Here is a 15108-nt window from a genome sequence, read left to right on the forward strand (position 1 = left end):
ATGGAGTTGGCCCCCCTCTGCTGGTTTTACAGCCTCCACTCTTCTGGGAGGGCTTTCCAATAGATGTTGGAACTGCTGGGACTTGCTTCCATTCAGCCACAAGGGCATTAGTGCGGTTGGGCACGGACGTTGGGCGATTAGGCCTGGCTCGCAGTCGGCATTCCAATTCATCGAAAAAAGGTGTTCAGTGGGGTGTAGGTCAGGGCTATGGGCAGTCGAGTCAAGTTCTTCCAGACAAACCATTTCTGTATGGACCTCGTTTTGTCACGCTAAACTGTTGCATCAAAGCACAGACTTGACTAGAATGTCATTGTATGCTGTAGCATTACAATTTCCCTTCACTGGAACTAAGGGGCCTAGCCCGAACCATGAAAAACAGCCCCAGACCATTATTCCTCCTCCACCAATCTTTACAGCTGGCACTATGCATTCGGGCAGGTAGCCCAGATTCGTTCATCGGACTGCCAGATGAGGAAGCATGATTCATCACTCCAGACAATGCGTTTCCACTGCTCCAGAGTCCAATGGCGGCGAGCTTTACACCCCTCGAGCGGACAATTGGCAATGCGCATGTGGATTTAAGGCTTATGTGCGGCTGCCTGGCCATGGAACCCCATTTCATGAAGCCCCTTGACAAACAGTTATTGTGCTGATGTTGCTTCCAGAGGCAGTTTGGAACTCGGTAGTGAGTGTTGCAACTGAGGACAGACAATTTTTACACAATATGTGCTTCAGCACTCAGTGGTCCCATTCTGTGAGCTTGTGTGGCCTACCACTTTGGGGCTGTTGTTGCTCCTAGATGTTTCCACTTCACAATAACAGCACTTCCAGTTGCCCGGGGCAGCTCTAGCTGACTTGTTTGTAAAGGTGGTATCCTTTGATGGGGCCACGTTGAAAGTCACTAAGCGCTTCCGTACATTCCATTCTACTGCCACTGTTTGTCTATGGACATTGCATGGCTGTGTGTAAAATTGTATACACCTGTCAGCAACCGGTGTGACTGAAATAAGCAAATCCACTAATTTGAAGGGGTGTCCACATATTTTTGTCCATGTAGTGTATTGTCATCAGATTATTGTGGGCCCATTATGACTACTATCTATTATCATTTGGGGCATCTTGCATCAGTGAGCACTGCATCAACAAAAAAATGTAAAAAATGGGCAATGCCTAGAAGGTAACTGTCGGCAGGCTTTGTTGTGCACAGGACTGGGACGTTGGCTACTGTTGACAGCAGTTCAAAAACACAGTTAAAGCAATATTCTATGGACTATATTCCACAGAGAGCTGTGTGCGTGTGTCTGGTCCAGATTCACCTCTGACCGGGGAGGGCAGTGTGTCGGACTCAGTGAGCAGTCTGGACGACTCCCCTGTCAGCCTTCACCACAGACAGAGAGAGAGCCCAGAGCCAGGAGAGGCCAGCGATGATTACCACCAGCACCACCACAGGGTAAACACAAAACTCTTCCTCCTCCTACTGGTGATTGCTCACTCCTGCACCTCAGCAATGTTATATCACTGTTTGGTTCGTGAGTTAATGTTTTACATTATCATAGATTTTCATTATTTGTTCTGAAAGTGCATATCTTCTACATGTTGTGGAATGGGCATGCAGAACACTGTAGCATTGGCTGTCACAGTTGCAATAGTTCTGGAAAAGTGTGTGTGTGTGTGTGTGTGTGTGTGTGTGTGTGTGTGTGTGTGTGTGTGTGTGTGTGTGTGTGTGTGTGTGTGTGTGTGTGTGTGTGTGTGTGCCATAGAACAAAGAGTGTGAGATATGGGGAGATGATAATTGATTAACTATTGTTCTCAGATTTTGGGACTCGTACATACATTACATTCTTTGCGCCCATCTCTTCAAAAGAAGAGTAATTATCTACAATTACAGCCAAGTGTCTCCCTACCTGGCTGACACAATAAGTGTTCTGCCTCCGTACCACTGTTCATTATCTATACCAGGCTGTGTGGGCTGAGCGGTAGGTGTGTTCACCAGGCAGGGGAGCCATTGTTTCTCTGACAGTTGAGGGGGAAAGGGGGAGGAAGATGGAAGGAATGAATAGAGACAAGTGTTTACCAGTCAACCACAATACAGTATCCCAAATCTGTCCTAATGGCAAGGAGTAATAACACTTCCTAGGATTGCCAGGGAGTGTCACTCATCCCTCCTAAACTTGGCTAAACAGATGCACAGATGGAGAGTGACAGTCACAGTGAAATCTGGTAACTGTCAGATAACTGTTTTTGTGATCTGTGAATGTGATGGTTTCTGTGAAGGTGAGCAAATGTATCACAGTGTGTTTCATGTCAGCATATAAAGTCTCACTCGCTCTTGTGATTTCTCAGAATCATAACCATCATTCTGATCTGGAAGATAACATGTGAGGAGATCAGGTATACATGGCTAATAAAGGTGATCTGTCAGGATTATAGCACTCAACATGATTGTTTGCATGTGAATTCTGTTACATTTCAGTGTGTAATTACATGTTAATAAGAGTGTAAGTAAGTATTGGTTCATTCTCAACTATCATTATCACTTTTACTCTCTCCAGACTCAATGAACCCAATGACAGCAGCACAGTGACATGGAGAGGGATTCAAGTGAAGAGGAGTGATCATCTCTGATCACAGTCAACATGGACAGAACCCTCAAATACACTGTACCTTACAAAGTTGGATCTTCAGTGAATCTTTTCTTTTGATGAGTAAGAAATATTTCCCTGGTTACCCTCAGTTCCGTTCCCACAGTAAGCTTCTGTCCACCTTCGTGTCTCCAGCTCCCCTTTGTAACAGGTTCCTACAGACGTATGGACTCAACAAAATATGGCAGCTCTAAAAAGAAGAATGGGTCTGACAACTGATATGCATCACACAGACAGACACACCCACATTTATACAACTACAGTTGAAGTTGGAAGTTTATACATACACTTAGGTTGGAGTCATTAAACTCGTTTTTCAACCACTTCACAAATTTCTTGTTAACAAACTATAGTTTTGGCAAGGACATCTACTTTGTGCATGACACAAGTAATTGTTTCCAACAATTGTTTACAAACAGATTATTTCACTTATAATTCACTGTATCACAATTCCAGTGGGTCAGAAGTTTACATACACTAAATTGACTGTGCCTTAAACAGCTGGGAATATTCCAGAAAATTATGTCATGGCTTCAAAAGCTTCGGATAGGCTAATTGACATTATTTGAGTCAATTGGAGGTGTACCTGTGGATGTATTTCAAGGCCTACCTTCAAACTCAGTGCCTCTTTGCTTGACATCACTGGAAAATCAAAAGAAATCAGCCAAGACCTCAGAAAAGAAATTGTAGACCTCCATAAATCTGGCTCATCCTTGGGAGCAATTTCTAAATGCCTGAAGGTACCACGTTCATCTGTACAAACAATAGTACACAAGTATAAACACCATGGGACCACGCAGCCGTCATACCGCTCAGGAAGGAGACGCATTCTGTCTCCAAGAGATGAACGTACTTTGGTGTGAAAAGTGCAAATCATTCCCAGAACAACTGCAAAGAACCTTGTGAAGATGCTGGAGGAAACAGGTACAAAAGTATCTATATCCACAGTAAACCGAGTCCAATATCGACATAACCTGGAAGGCCACTCAGCATGGAAGAAGCCACTGCTCCAAACCCACCATTAAAAAAGCCAGACTACGGTTTGCAAATGCACATGGGGACAAAGATCGTACTTTTGGAGAAATGTCCTCTGATCTAATGAAGCAAAAGTCGAACTGTTTGGTCATAATGACCATCGTTATGTTTGGAGGAAAAAGGGGGAGGCTTGCAAGCCGAAGAACACCATCCTAACCGTGAAGCACGGGGGTGGCAGCATCATGTTGTGGGGGTGCTTTGCTGCAGGACGGGTTGGTGCACTTCACAAAATAGATGGCATCATGAGGAAGGGAATTTATGTGGATATATTGAAGCACATCTCAAGACATCAGTCAGGAAATCAAATCTTGGTCGCAAATGGGTCTTCCAAATGGACAATGACCACAAGCATACTTCCAAAGTTGTGGCAAAATGGCTTAAGGACAACAAAGTCAAGGTATTGGAGTGGCCATCACAAAGCCCTCACCTCAATCCCATAGAAAATTTGTGGGCAGAACTGAAAAAGCGTGTGCGCGAAAGGAGGCCTACAAACCTGACTCAGTTACACCAGCTCTGTCAGGAGGAGTTGGACAAAATTCACCCAATTTATTGTGGGAGGCTTGTGGAAGGCTACCCAAATGTTTGACCCAAGTGAAACTATTTAAAGGCAATGCTACCAAATACTAATTGAGTGTATGTAAACTTCTGACCCACTGGGAATGTGATGAAAGAAATAAAAGCTTAAATAAATAATTCACTCTACTATTATTCTGACATTTCACATTCATAAAATAAAGTGGTGACCCTAACTGACCTAAGACAGGGAATTTTCACTAGGATTAAATGTCAGGAATGGTGAAAAACTGAGTTTAAATGTATTTGGCTAAGGTGTATGTAAACTTCCGACTTCAACTGTACATTCGTAATGTTGTACTGCCACTTAATGTATTCAGATCACCACAGATTAGGAATATGTAATTGATCAATTGATATAAATAGCCATTCGAGATTGACCAGGCATCAGACAACAATATTAGGCATCTAAACTCCCTGTGTGTTCTCCTCTACTTTGCATATTTGTTTCTACCAACTTCCCATCGCTTCCACATTAGTACTGTCAGTAGCTAGGTTTCCATCCAAATGGAGTCAGATATTTATGTAAATATTCTCAAATCGGCATAAAGAAAATATGCAAATTTTCCCACTAGTGGTGTGTTTTCATTCCACCAAACGGACTTGTTGTGGATAAAAAAAATTGTGAGTGATGACATAGTGCACATACAAATAACTTGTGTGGTTAAATACCCATGTACCGAAAAAAAAAACACGCTAAATAGGTTTCCTTCGCATTTTCAACTCTACTGATGGTTGGGTCATGAAATACAGTATGTTGCGTCATCGCGAATGTGCCCACTCTGGTATTGGCACGTGCGCTCTAGCCAACAGCTATACTGTTACATACATGATGAGATTATTATGGACTAAAGAGCGAGATGATTTATATTTGGCAAATGGCAGCCAAACATAGATCATCATATCACTAGGATAAGACTCTCCAATATGTATTGGAAAGGACTATCATGTGTTGTCATTATCAGTAGCTAGGTTTCCATCCAATTGGCAACAGATTTTCATGCGAATGTTCTAAAATCCGCATAAAAACAATGTGCGCATTTTCCCAACACGTGTTTCCATCAAATGTACTTGTTGCGGATAAACGACTGTGCCTGATGACATAGAGCAAATAAAAATAACATTTGCGGTTAAATCCCCATGTACCGAATAAAAGAATACACCCAAATGCATTTCTTTCGCATTTTCAACTGTACTGATGGTTTTCCCACAACCAATGTTGGGTTATATAGCGGTGTATCTGCGCGCGGTTGGTTTGGGCTCATGTAACATGATGAGATTATTATGGATTAAAGAGCGATATTGTTTTTCAAACGGCAGTCAAGCGTCGATGATCATGTCACCAGAATAATAACCTCGATATTTATTGGAGCATTAAGCTCATCACCTTGCATTTTCACAACCCTGTTCAATTCATCATCATTTATTAAATATGTAGCTAATAAACTGCATGCTTTCCCGACGAGTTGTAGTGGGAGGACCACACCACAAACCATCGTGTGACTCCAAATTTATTTCAATATGAGGGTTATTATATCAATACTTGCGCCTAAAAGCGTTTCCGCCGACATTTCCCGCAAAATTAATTTTACCGAAACAAAAAGATCCTGTATTTTGTTTTGTAGACATTTGGAAAGTTTACCAAAACTTGTTCTGTTTTCATTGTGCCTGTCATACCATTTCTTATCAGACGTACTTTACTTGCATACAAAGGTTGGATGGAAACCTTATTGACTTGAGGAGGAATTTGTTGATTGCGTTATTCTGGGGACAATTTCGGCTGGCATCAAACTATTTTCTTTACCCCAGGAGGTGCTTCAATGCCACACTAAACTATTATTCATTGTAAATAGTCATAACAATTGCCATTGAAAAATACTACAGGGTTGTTCCACGAAATGAGTGCCTTTTGCTTCCCTTTGATATTTGAAGTAGAAATTGTGCACAAATATTGCATTTTAAAAGCCTCTTAAATGAAGTGCCATTGAATATAGACCACATTGGATTTCAATACATTTGATTTTTAATATGAATAAAAAACTTGCTAAAGTGCCAAAAGTCAGCATTTTGACATCTCCCTCTGTGCATCCTCTGTGACCTCAAGGAAAATGTTAACCCTCTTCTTAACCCCAACATTTCTCCAGGATTTCATCATCATTGTAAAGCCCTAGTTATTTTGTTGCTTTGACCAAGTCATTTCTGAAGATTATTTATTTATTTAATATTTAATATTTAATACACAGTGATACATTTTAAGGTAAAGAAAAACCCTGTCCCTCATTCTAAGGTCAACCCTGTTATGTAAACTGAACACTATTTTAGTATGCTGAAACTATTCCTTAAAAAAAAATTTTTTTTCAAAAGACACATTAAACTTTGAACAGTCAAATCAGGTGAGCTCGTTCTACTATTTTTTGGGGTCATTTTCTGGTGTTTTGTGGTGGAGAACTGAGTGGGTAAAGCATAAGATGTTGCCCATAGACAGGCTAGAAATTATTTTTACAATTTCGATGTTTTTAGTGAAGCTTGCATTCAATTGCCACTCCTTGTTGCCAAGCTTCTATTCCCCCTGACACAAGGGGATTCATGTCTGCTTTAAGTTGTCAACCTTGTTACTTTATTTGGCACTTAATAGGCAATTACTGTAGTCATTTCTTTTTTACCTCTTGAGATGGGAACATTTTGTTTTATGTTAAGTTGAACATGTGCTCTTTGTGACAGAATGTTAAAATTGAGTGAAATAAAATGTTTTTATCCCCAGCGTGTTTAACTATTCAAAAGGCACCTAATTGGTGGAACGACCTTACTGTATAATGTTGTACTGTATTTTAAACCATGGCTATTTAAAAACAACTGTTAAAATAAGTATATTTCACTTTCTTTATGACCAGCAAGAAAATAAATCCAGACTATTTACTCTGGAAAAAATAAAGTTGAAGATGTGATGGTTTTTCATAGATTCCCAGTATATTATTATATTAAGCATTTGCGTTTACTTTGCATTATTATATATGTTTCATGACGTCTCGTGGTTTTTTGTGTTTATAAAATACTGAATGTAAACTATACATTGGTGACAGTAGTAAAGGTATGACTATTTTCGTATAACTGAGTATGCATATTTATTTAACATACATTTGAGTAGCCTAAGCCTAGAAATGTGGTGGCTTATTGTTTGGCAGTGTTCTCTGTACTCAGTTCAATAATTTGCCTGAATGGTAAACAATTAGTAATTAGGATATTATTTTCTTTATTTTTATCTGTGGACTATTCTAATTTGATTGTCTATTTTATATTGTCTTTTTATGGGCAATTAAGTCGGCCAGGCAAACACAATAAACACTGTATCAACCATGTGGCTAAACTTTGTCAATGTTGACAAGATACGCATAGACCAAGGGCTCTATTCCATCCCGTATAGGACATTTAAAGAAATGTCCTATTGAGCGTTCGGCTCTGCAGCGTTAACTATGAATGCAGTCTCCATTAACGAGAGAACATTGCTTTTATTACATTTCCATCACAATGTAACGATGCATTTCCACGATACAGATTGAATAGAGCCCCTAGTTTATTTTCGAAATAGGTCTGGTCATCCTTTGGCACCGGACATTTGTTTGCGCACAGTCTTGTAAAGTAGTCTACTTAAGTAAAAATACGTTAAAGTAGACTCCTACTTAAGTCGTTTTTTTTGCGGTATCTGTGCATTACTTTACTATGTATATTGTTGAGAACCTTTACTCCACTACATTCCTAAAGAAAATAATGTACTTTTTACACCATACATTTTTCTTAACACTCAAAGGTACTCATTACATTTTGAATGCTTAGCAGCACAGGAAATGGTCCAATTCACGCACCTTATCAAGAGACCGTCCCTGGTCATCCCTATTGCCTCCGATCTGGCGGACTCACTAAACACAAATGCTTAATTTGTAAATTGTGTTGTAGTGTGCCCCTGGCTATCTGTAAATAAATAAAAAATTACAAAATCGTGCCATCTGGTTTGCTTAATATAAGGAATTTCAAATGATTGATACTTTTACTTTTGATACTTAAATAAGTAGACTATATTTTAGCAATTGCATTTTGATACTTACGTATATTTAAAACCAAATACTTTTCGAAAAGTAGTATTTTACTGGGTGAATTTCAGGTTTACTTGAGTCATTTTCTATTAAGGTATCTTTACTTTTACTCAAGTAAGACAATTGTGTACTTTTCCCACCACTGTTTGCTCATAGTGAATCCAAAGTGAGTTGCCCTTGCAAAGAACGAAAGTGAACTCTTTTGTCATGTTTGAAACAACTGCACGATCAGGTAAGTGATGAGAACCAAATAAACTTTAGATTCATATGCTGGCATAAAACAACAAGTTATCGGCATCAAATCAAATCTAAATGTATGTGTCACATGCGCCGAATACAACAGTGAAATGCTTACGTACAAGCCCTTAACCAACAACGCAGTTTTAAGAAAAATAAATGTTAAGTAAAAAATCATTTAAAAAAATTAAAGAGCAGCAGTAGAATAACAGTATCGAGGCAATATACAGGGGGTACCCGTACAGGGTCAATGTGCGGTGGCACAGGTTAGTCGAGGTAATTGCTCGCAAAACACCAGTCTCAATGTCAACAGTGAAGAGGCGACTCAGGGATGCTGGCCTTCTAGGCAGAAGTGCAAAGAAAAAGCCATATCTCAGACTGGCCAATAAAAATAAAAGATTAAGATGGGCAAAAGAACACAGACACTGGACAGAGGAACTCTGTCTAGAAGGCCAGCATCCATCTCCTCTTCACTGTTAATGTTGACACTGGACAGAGGAACTCTGCCTAGAAGGCCAGCATCCATCTCCTCTTCACTGTTAATGTTGAGACTGGACAGAGGAACTCTGCCTAGAAGGTCAGCATCCATCTCCTCTTCACTGTTAATGTTGAGACTGGACAGAGGAACTCTGCCTAGAAGGTCAGCATCCATCTCCTCTTCACTGTTGACGTTGAGACTGGACAGAGGAACTCTGCCTAGAAGGTCAGCATCCATCTCCTCTTCACTGTTGACGTTGAGACTGGACAGAGGAACTCTGCCTAGAAGGTCAGCATCCATCTCCTCTTCACTGTTGACGTTGAGACTGGACAGAGGAACTCTGCCTAGAAGGTCAGCATCCATCTCCTCTTCACTGTTAATGTTGAGACTGGACAGAGGAACTCTGCCTAGAAGGTCAGCATCCATCTCCTCTTCACTGTTAATGTTGAGACTGGACAGAGGAACTCTGCCTAGAAGGTCAGCATCCATCTCCTCTTCACTGTTAATGTTGAGACTGGACAGAGGAACTCTGCCTAGAAGGTCAGCATCCATCTCCTCTTCACTGTTGACGTTGAGACTGGACAGAGGAACTCTGCCTAGAAGGTCAGCATCCATCTCCTCTTCACTGTTGACGTTGAGACTGGACAGAGGAACTCTGCCTAGAAGGTCAGCATCCATCTCCTCTTCACTGTTGACGTTGAGACTGGACAGAGGAACTCTGCCTAGAAGGTCAGCATCCATCTCCTCTTCACTGTTAATGTTGAGACTGGACAGAGGAACTCTGCCTAGAAGGTCAGCATCCATCTCCTCTTCACTGTTAATGTTGAGACTGGACAGAGGAACTCTGCCTAGAAGGTCAGCATCCATCTCCTCTTCACTGTTAATGTTGAGACTGGACAGAGGAACTCTGCCTAGAAGGCCAGCATCCATCTCCTCTTCACTGTTAATGTTGAGACTGGACAGAGGAACTCTGCCTAGAAGGTCAGCATCCATCTCCTCTTCACTGTTAATGTTGAGACTGGACAGAGGAACTCTGCCTAGAAGGTCAGCATCCATCTCCTCTTCACTGTTAATGTTGAGACTGGTCTTTTGTAGGTACTATTTAATGAACCTGCAAGTTGAGGACTTGTGAGGCATCTGTTTCTCAAACTAGACTCTAATGTAGGTGTCCTCTTGCTCAGTTGTGCACCGGGGCCTCCCATTCCTCTTTCTATTCAGGTTAGAGCAAGTTTGCGCTGTTCTGTGAAGGGAGTAGTACACAGCGTATGTATGAGATCTTCAGTTTCTTGGCAATTTCTCGCATGGAATAGCTATCATTTCTCAGAACAAGAATAGACTGACGAGTTTCAGAAGAAAGTGCTTTGTTTCTGGCCATTTTAAGCCTGTAATCGAACCCACATATGCTAATGCTCCACATACTCAACTAGTCTAAAGAAGGGCAGTTTTATTGCTTCTTTAATCAGGACAACAGTTTTCAGCTGTGCTAACATAATTGCAAAATGGTTTTCTAATGATCAATTAGTCTTTTAAAATGATAAACTTGGATTAGCTAACACAACGTGCCATTGGAACACAGGAGGGATGGTTGCTGATAATGGGCCTCTGTACGCCTATGTAGATATTTCATTAAAAATCTGCCGTTTCCAGCTACAATAGTCATTTACAACATTAGCAATGTCTACACTGTATTTCTGATCAATTCAATGTTATTTTAATGGACAGAAAATGTGCTTTTCTTTCAAAAACAAGGACATTTCTAAGTGATCCCAAACTTTTGCACGGTAGTGTATATAAAGTGTAATATTGATTGTCGAATGAGTGTATATGTGTGTGTGTATGTCTGTGTGGTTGTGTGCATGAGTGATTGCATGTGTGCTAAGGTGCAGAAAATCTTAGCAGGTGGTCAGTCCAGCTCAAGTGTTCGGCAGTCTGATGGCTTGTAGATAGAAACGGTCTCTTGGGACCTCATGCCCCAATTTTTTATTTATTTTTTATTTCACCTTTATTTAACCAGGTAGGCTAGTTGAGAACAAGTTCTCATTTGCAACTGCGACCTGGCCAAGATAAAGCATAGCAGTGTGAGCATACAACAAAGAGTTACACATGGAGTAAACAATTAACAAGTCAATAACACAGTAGAAAACGAAGGGGGGGTCTATATACAATGTGTGCAAAAGGCATGAGGAGGTAGGCAAATAATTACAATTTTGCAGATTAACACTGGAGTGATAAAAGATCAGATGGTCATGTACAGGTAGAGATATTGGTGTGCAGAAGAGCAGAAAAGTAAATAAATAAAAACAGTACGGGGATGAGGTAGGTAAAAAGGGTGGGCTATTTACCAATAGACTATGTACAGCTGCAGCGATCGGTTAGCTGCTCAGATAGCTGATGTTTGAAGTTGGTGAGGGAGATAAAAGTCTCCAACTTCAGCGATTTTTGCAATTCGTTCCAGTCACAGGCAGCAGAGTACTGGAACGAAAGGCGGCCAAATGAGGTGTTGGCTTTAGGGATGATCAGTGAGATACACCTGCTGGAGCGCGTGCTACGGATGGGTGTTGCCATCGTGACCAGTGAGCTGAGATAAGGCGGAGCTTTACCTAGCATAGACTTGTAGATGACCTGGAGCCAGTGGGTCTGGCGACGAATATGTAGCGAGGGCCAGCCGACTAGAGCATACAAGTCGCAGTGGTGGGTAGTATAAGGTGCTTTAGTGACAAAACGGATGGCACTGTGATAGACTGCATCCAGTTTGCTGAGTAGAGTGTTGGAAGCCATTTTGTAGATGACATCGCCGAAGTCGAGGATCGGTAGGATAGTCAGTTTTACTAGGGTAAGCTTGGCGGCTTGAGTGAAGGAGGCTTTGTTGCGGAATAGAAAGCCGACTCTTGATTTGATTTTCGATTGGAGATGTTTGATATGAGTCTGGAAGGAGAGTTTGCAGTCTAGCCAGACACCTAGGTACTTATAGACGTCCACATATTCTAGGTCGGAACCATCCAGGGTGGTGATACTAGTCGGGCATGCAGGTGCAGGCAGCGACCGGTTGAAAAGCATGCATTTGGTTTTACTAGCGTTTAAGAGCAGTTGGAGGCCACGGAAGGAGTGTTGTATGGCATTGAAGCTTGTTTGGAGGTTAGATAGCACAGTGTCCAAAGACGGGCCGAAAGTATATAGAATGGTGTCGTCTGCGTAGAGGTGGATCAGGGAATCGCCCGCAGCAAGAGCAACATCATTGATATACACAGAGAAAAGAGTCGGCCCGAGAATTGAACCCTGTGGCACCCCCATAGAGACTGCCAGAGGACCGGACAGCATGCCCTCCGATTTGACACACTGAACTCTGTCTGCAAAGTAATTGGTGAACCAGGCAAGGCAGTCATCCGAAAAACCGAGGCTACTGAGTCTGCCGATAAGAATATGGTGATTGACAGAGTCGAAAGCCTTGGCAAGGTCGATGAAGACGGCTGCACAGTACTGTCTTTTATCGATGGCGGTTATGATGTCGTTTAGTACCTTGAGTGTGGCTGAGGTGCACCCATGACCGGCTCGGAAACCAGATTGCACAGCGGAGAAGGTACGGTGGGATTCGAGATGGTCAGTGACCTGTTTGTTGACTTGGCTTTCGAAGACCTTAGATAGGCAGGGCAGGATGGATATAGGTCTGTAACAGTTTGGGTCCAGGGTGTCTCCCCCTTTGAAGAGGGGGATGACTGCGGCAGCTTTCCAATCCTTGGGGATCTCAGACGAGATGAAAGAGAGGTTGAACAGGCTGGTAATAGGGGTTGCGACAATGGTGGCAGATAGTTTCAGAAATAGAGGGTCCAGATTGTCAAGCCCAGCTGATTTGTACGGGTCCAGGTTTTGCAGCTCTTTCAGAACATCTGCTATCTGGATTTGGGTAAAGGAGAACCTGGAGAGGCTTGGGCGAGGAGCTGCGGGGGGGGCGGAGCTGTTGGCCGAGGTTGAAGTAGCCAGGCGGAAGGCATGGCCAGCCGTTGAGAAATGCTTATTGAAGTTTTCGATAATCATGGATTTATCAGTGGTGACCGTGTTACCTAGCCTCAGTGCAGTGGGCAGCTGGGAGGAGGTGCTCTTGTTCTCCATGGACTTCACAGTGTCCCAGAACTTTTTGGAGTTGGAGCTACAGGATGCAAACTTCTGCCTGAAGAAGCTGGCCTTAGCTTTCCTGACTGACTGCGTGTATTGGTTCCGGACTTCCCTGAACAGTTGCATATCACGGGGACTATTCGATGCTATTGCAGTCCGCCACAGGATGTTTTTGTGCTGGTCGAGGGCAGTCAGGTCTGGGGTGAACCAAGGGCTGTATCTGTTCTTAGTTCTGCACATTTACCATCTTACCATCTGCCTGATGGTAAGTGAGATAACAGCTCGTGGCTGGGGTGTGTGGGGTCTTGATGATGCTGCGTTCCTTCCTCAGGCACTGTTTTGAGTAGATGCCCTGGATGGTTGGGAGCACGGTCCCAGTGGTGTACTCGGACATCTTCACCACTCACTGAAGGGCCTTGCAGTTGTGGATGTAGCAAATCCCGTACCAGGCCGTGATGCAACCGGTCTGGACGCTCTCGATGGTGCATCAGTGATATTTGGAGAGGACTCGGTGTGGCATGCCAAATTTCTTCAGCCAATGTAGGAAGTAGAGAAGCTGTTGAGCCCTCTTGACAACAGTGGTGGTATTGTTGTTCCATGACAAGCCCTTGGTGATGTGGATGCCGTGGAACTTAACATTTGACATGTTTTTGTATATTTGAATCATTTAGCAGACACTCTTATCCAGAGCAACTTACAGTAGTGAGCTCATACATTTTCATATTTGTTCGTACTCGTCCCCTGTCGGAATCGAACCCACAACCCTGGCGTTGCAGGTGCCACGCTCTACCAACTGAGCCTAATGGGACCAACTCTACTGCAGTTACGTTGTTGTGGATCGGGGCATTTTCCCTCCTCTGCTTCCTGAAGTCAACAACCAACTCCTTTGTTTTTCTGACGCTGAGGGACAGGTTGTTGTCATAACACCACAATGCCAGTTCACTTACCTCTTCCCTATAGGCTGACTCGTTGTTGATGGTTATCAGGCCTACAACCGTGGTGTTGTCAGTAAACTTCATTATGGAGTTGGTGTCATGTAAATCCACACAGTTGTCGGTGAACAGGGAGTACAGCTGTGTTAGGAGTCAATGTGGAGGAGGTGTTGTTGCCAAACTGCACATCCTGTGGTCTGCCTGTCAGTAAGTCCAGGATCCAGTTGCAGAGAGTGGTGTCCAGACCCAGGGTTCTGAGCTTGGTGTCGAGCTTGGAGGGAACAATAGTGTTGAATGCTGAACTGTAGTCAACAGTATTCTTACATAGGTATTGCCGTAATTCTTCTTGGATCACTAAGATTAGGATCTGTTTTAATCTATTTCATAATTATTTTTATGTTTATTGATCAGATATTATGCATTTTAGCACAATTTCCTCAACTACCAGCGGGGAAAAAAGTTAAAAACAAATCCATTTCTAATATGTTTTAACATTGCCCACCTAATGAAAAGGCCTGAGATAAACATAACACTGAAAACCAATATATTTCAAATACATTTTGTTGATTTATTTTGTCATTTATCTCATTGCCGCAACGCATAACCTTTTCTGGATCGTGTTTTTTGCCATAATTACATGTTATTTTTATGTACACAAATTTAATAAAGAACAAATGGCATACTATCAGATTGAGCCAAAATGACTGACATTGAAATTGTATTTTTCCTAATATTTCCTAAAAATGGTGTTTGAAAAAGTCTTGATGATGATGATGATAAACTGAAGTCATATGGTGGCAAAATCAAAATGATATCACAAACAGTTAAGTTACTGACAACTGCTGCTACCTGTGTGTTTAGTACTAGCTGGATATTTCTATTTTTGTATGTTCATCATAAATGTGCAAATTGTATAATCTACCTGTCAAATTGCTTGTCCATGATGAAATGTGCGTGTGTGTTTATCAGCCAATCACAGAACAAGATCGAGTTCTGCAGAAGGACCCAAAGTC

General features: G+C 42.0%; 1 protein-coding gene and 1 non-coding gene across 3 annotated transcripts in view; one reads left to right on the forward strand and one right to left on the reverse strand.

Annotated features, from left to right (window-relative positions):
• The window catches only part of LOC109867105 (RNA-binding Raly-like protein), a 52962-nt gene extending 50003 nt beyond the window's left edge, over positions 1–2959 (forward strand). The window contains exons 6-8 of one of the 2 annotated variants that reach the window (XM_031801110.1): positions 1284–1450; positions 2344–2410; positions 2553–2959. In XM_031801110.1, the coding sequence (XP_031656970.1) occupies positions 1284–1450; positions 2344–2382 (206 nt within the window). In that variant the 3' untranslated portion in view covers positions 2383–2410; positions 2553–2959. The remainder of the gene's footprint in view (positions 1–1283; positions 1451–2343; positions 2411–2552) is intronic. The other variant, XM_031801111.1, reaches the window with a different exon arrangement.
• Positions 2960–13898: 10939 nt separating this feature from the next.
• Positions 13899–13972, reverse strand: trnaa-ugc (transfer RNA alanine (anticodon UGC)). The gene has a single exon. It is a non-coding gene; the product is annotated as a tRNA-Ala (tRNA).
• Positions 13973–15108: the final 1136 nt, after the last annotated feature.

The sequence above is a fragment of the Oncorhynchus kisutch genome, linkage group LG22 (genome assembly GCF_002021735.2).
Source record: "Oncorhynchus kisutch isolate 150728-3 linkage group LG22, Okis_V2, whole genome shotgun sequence".
Taxonomy (NCBI): Eukaryota; Metazoa; Chordata; class Actinopteri; order Salmoniformes; family Salmonidae; genus Oncorhynchus; species Oncorhynchus kisutch.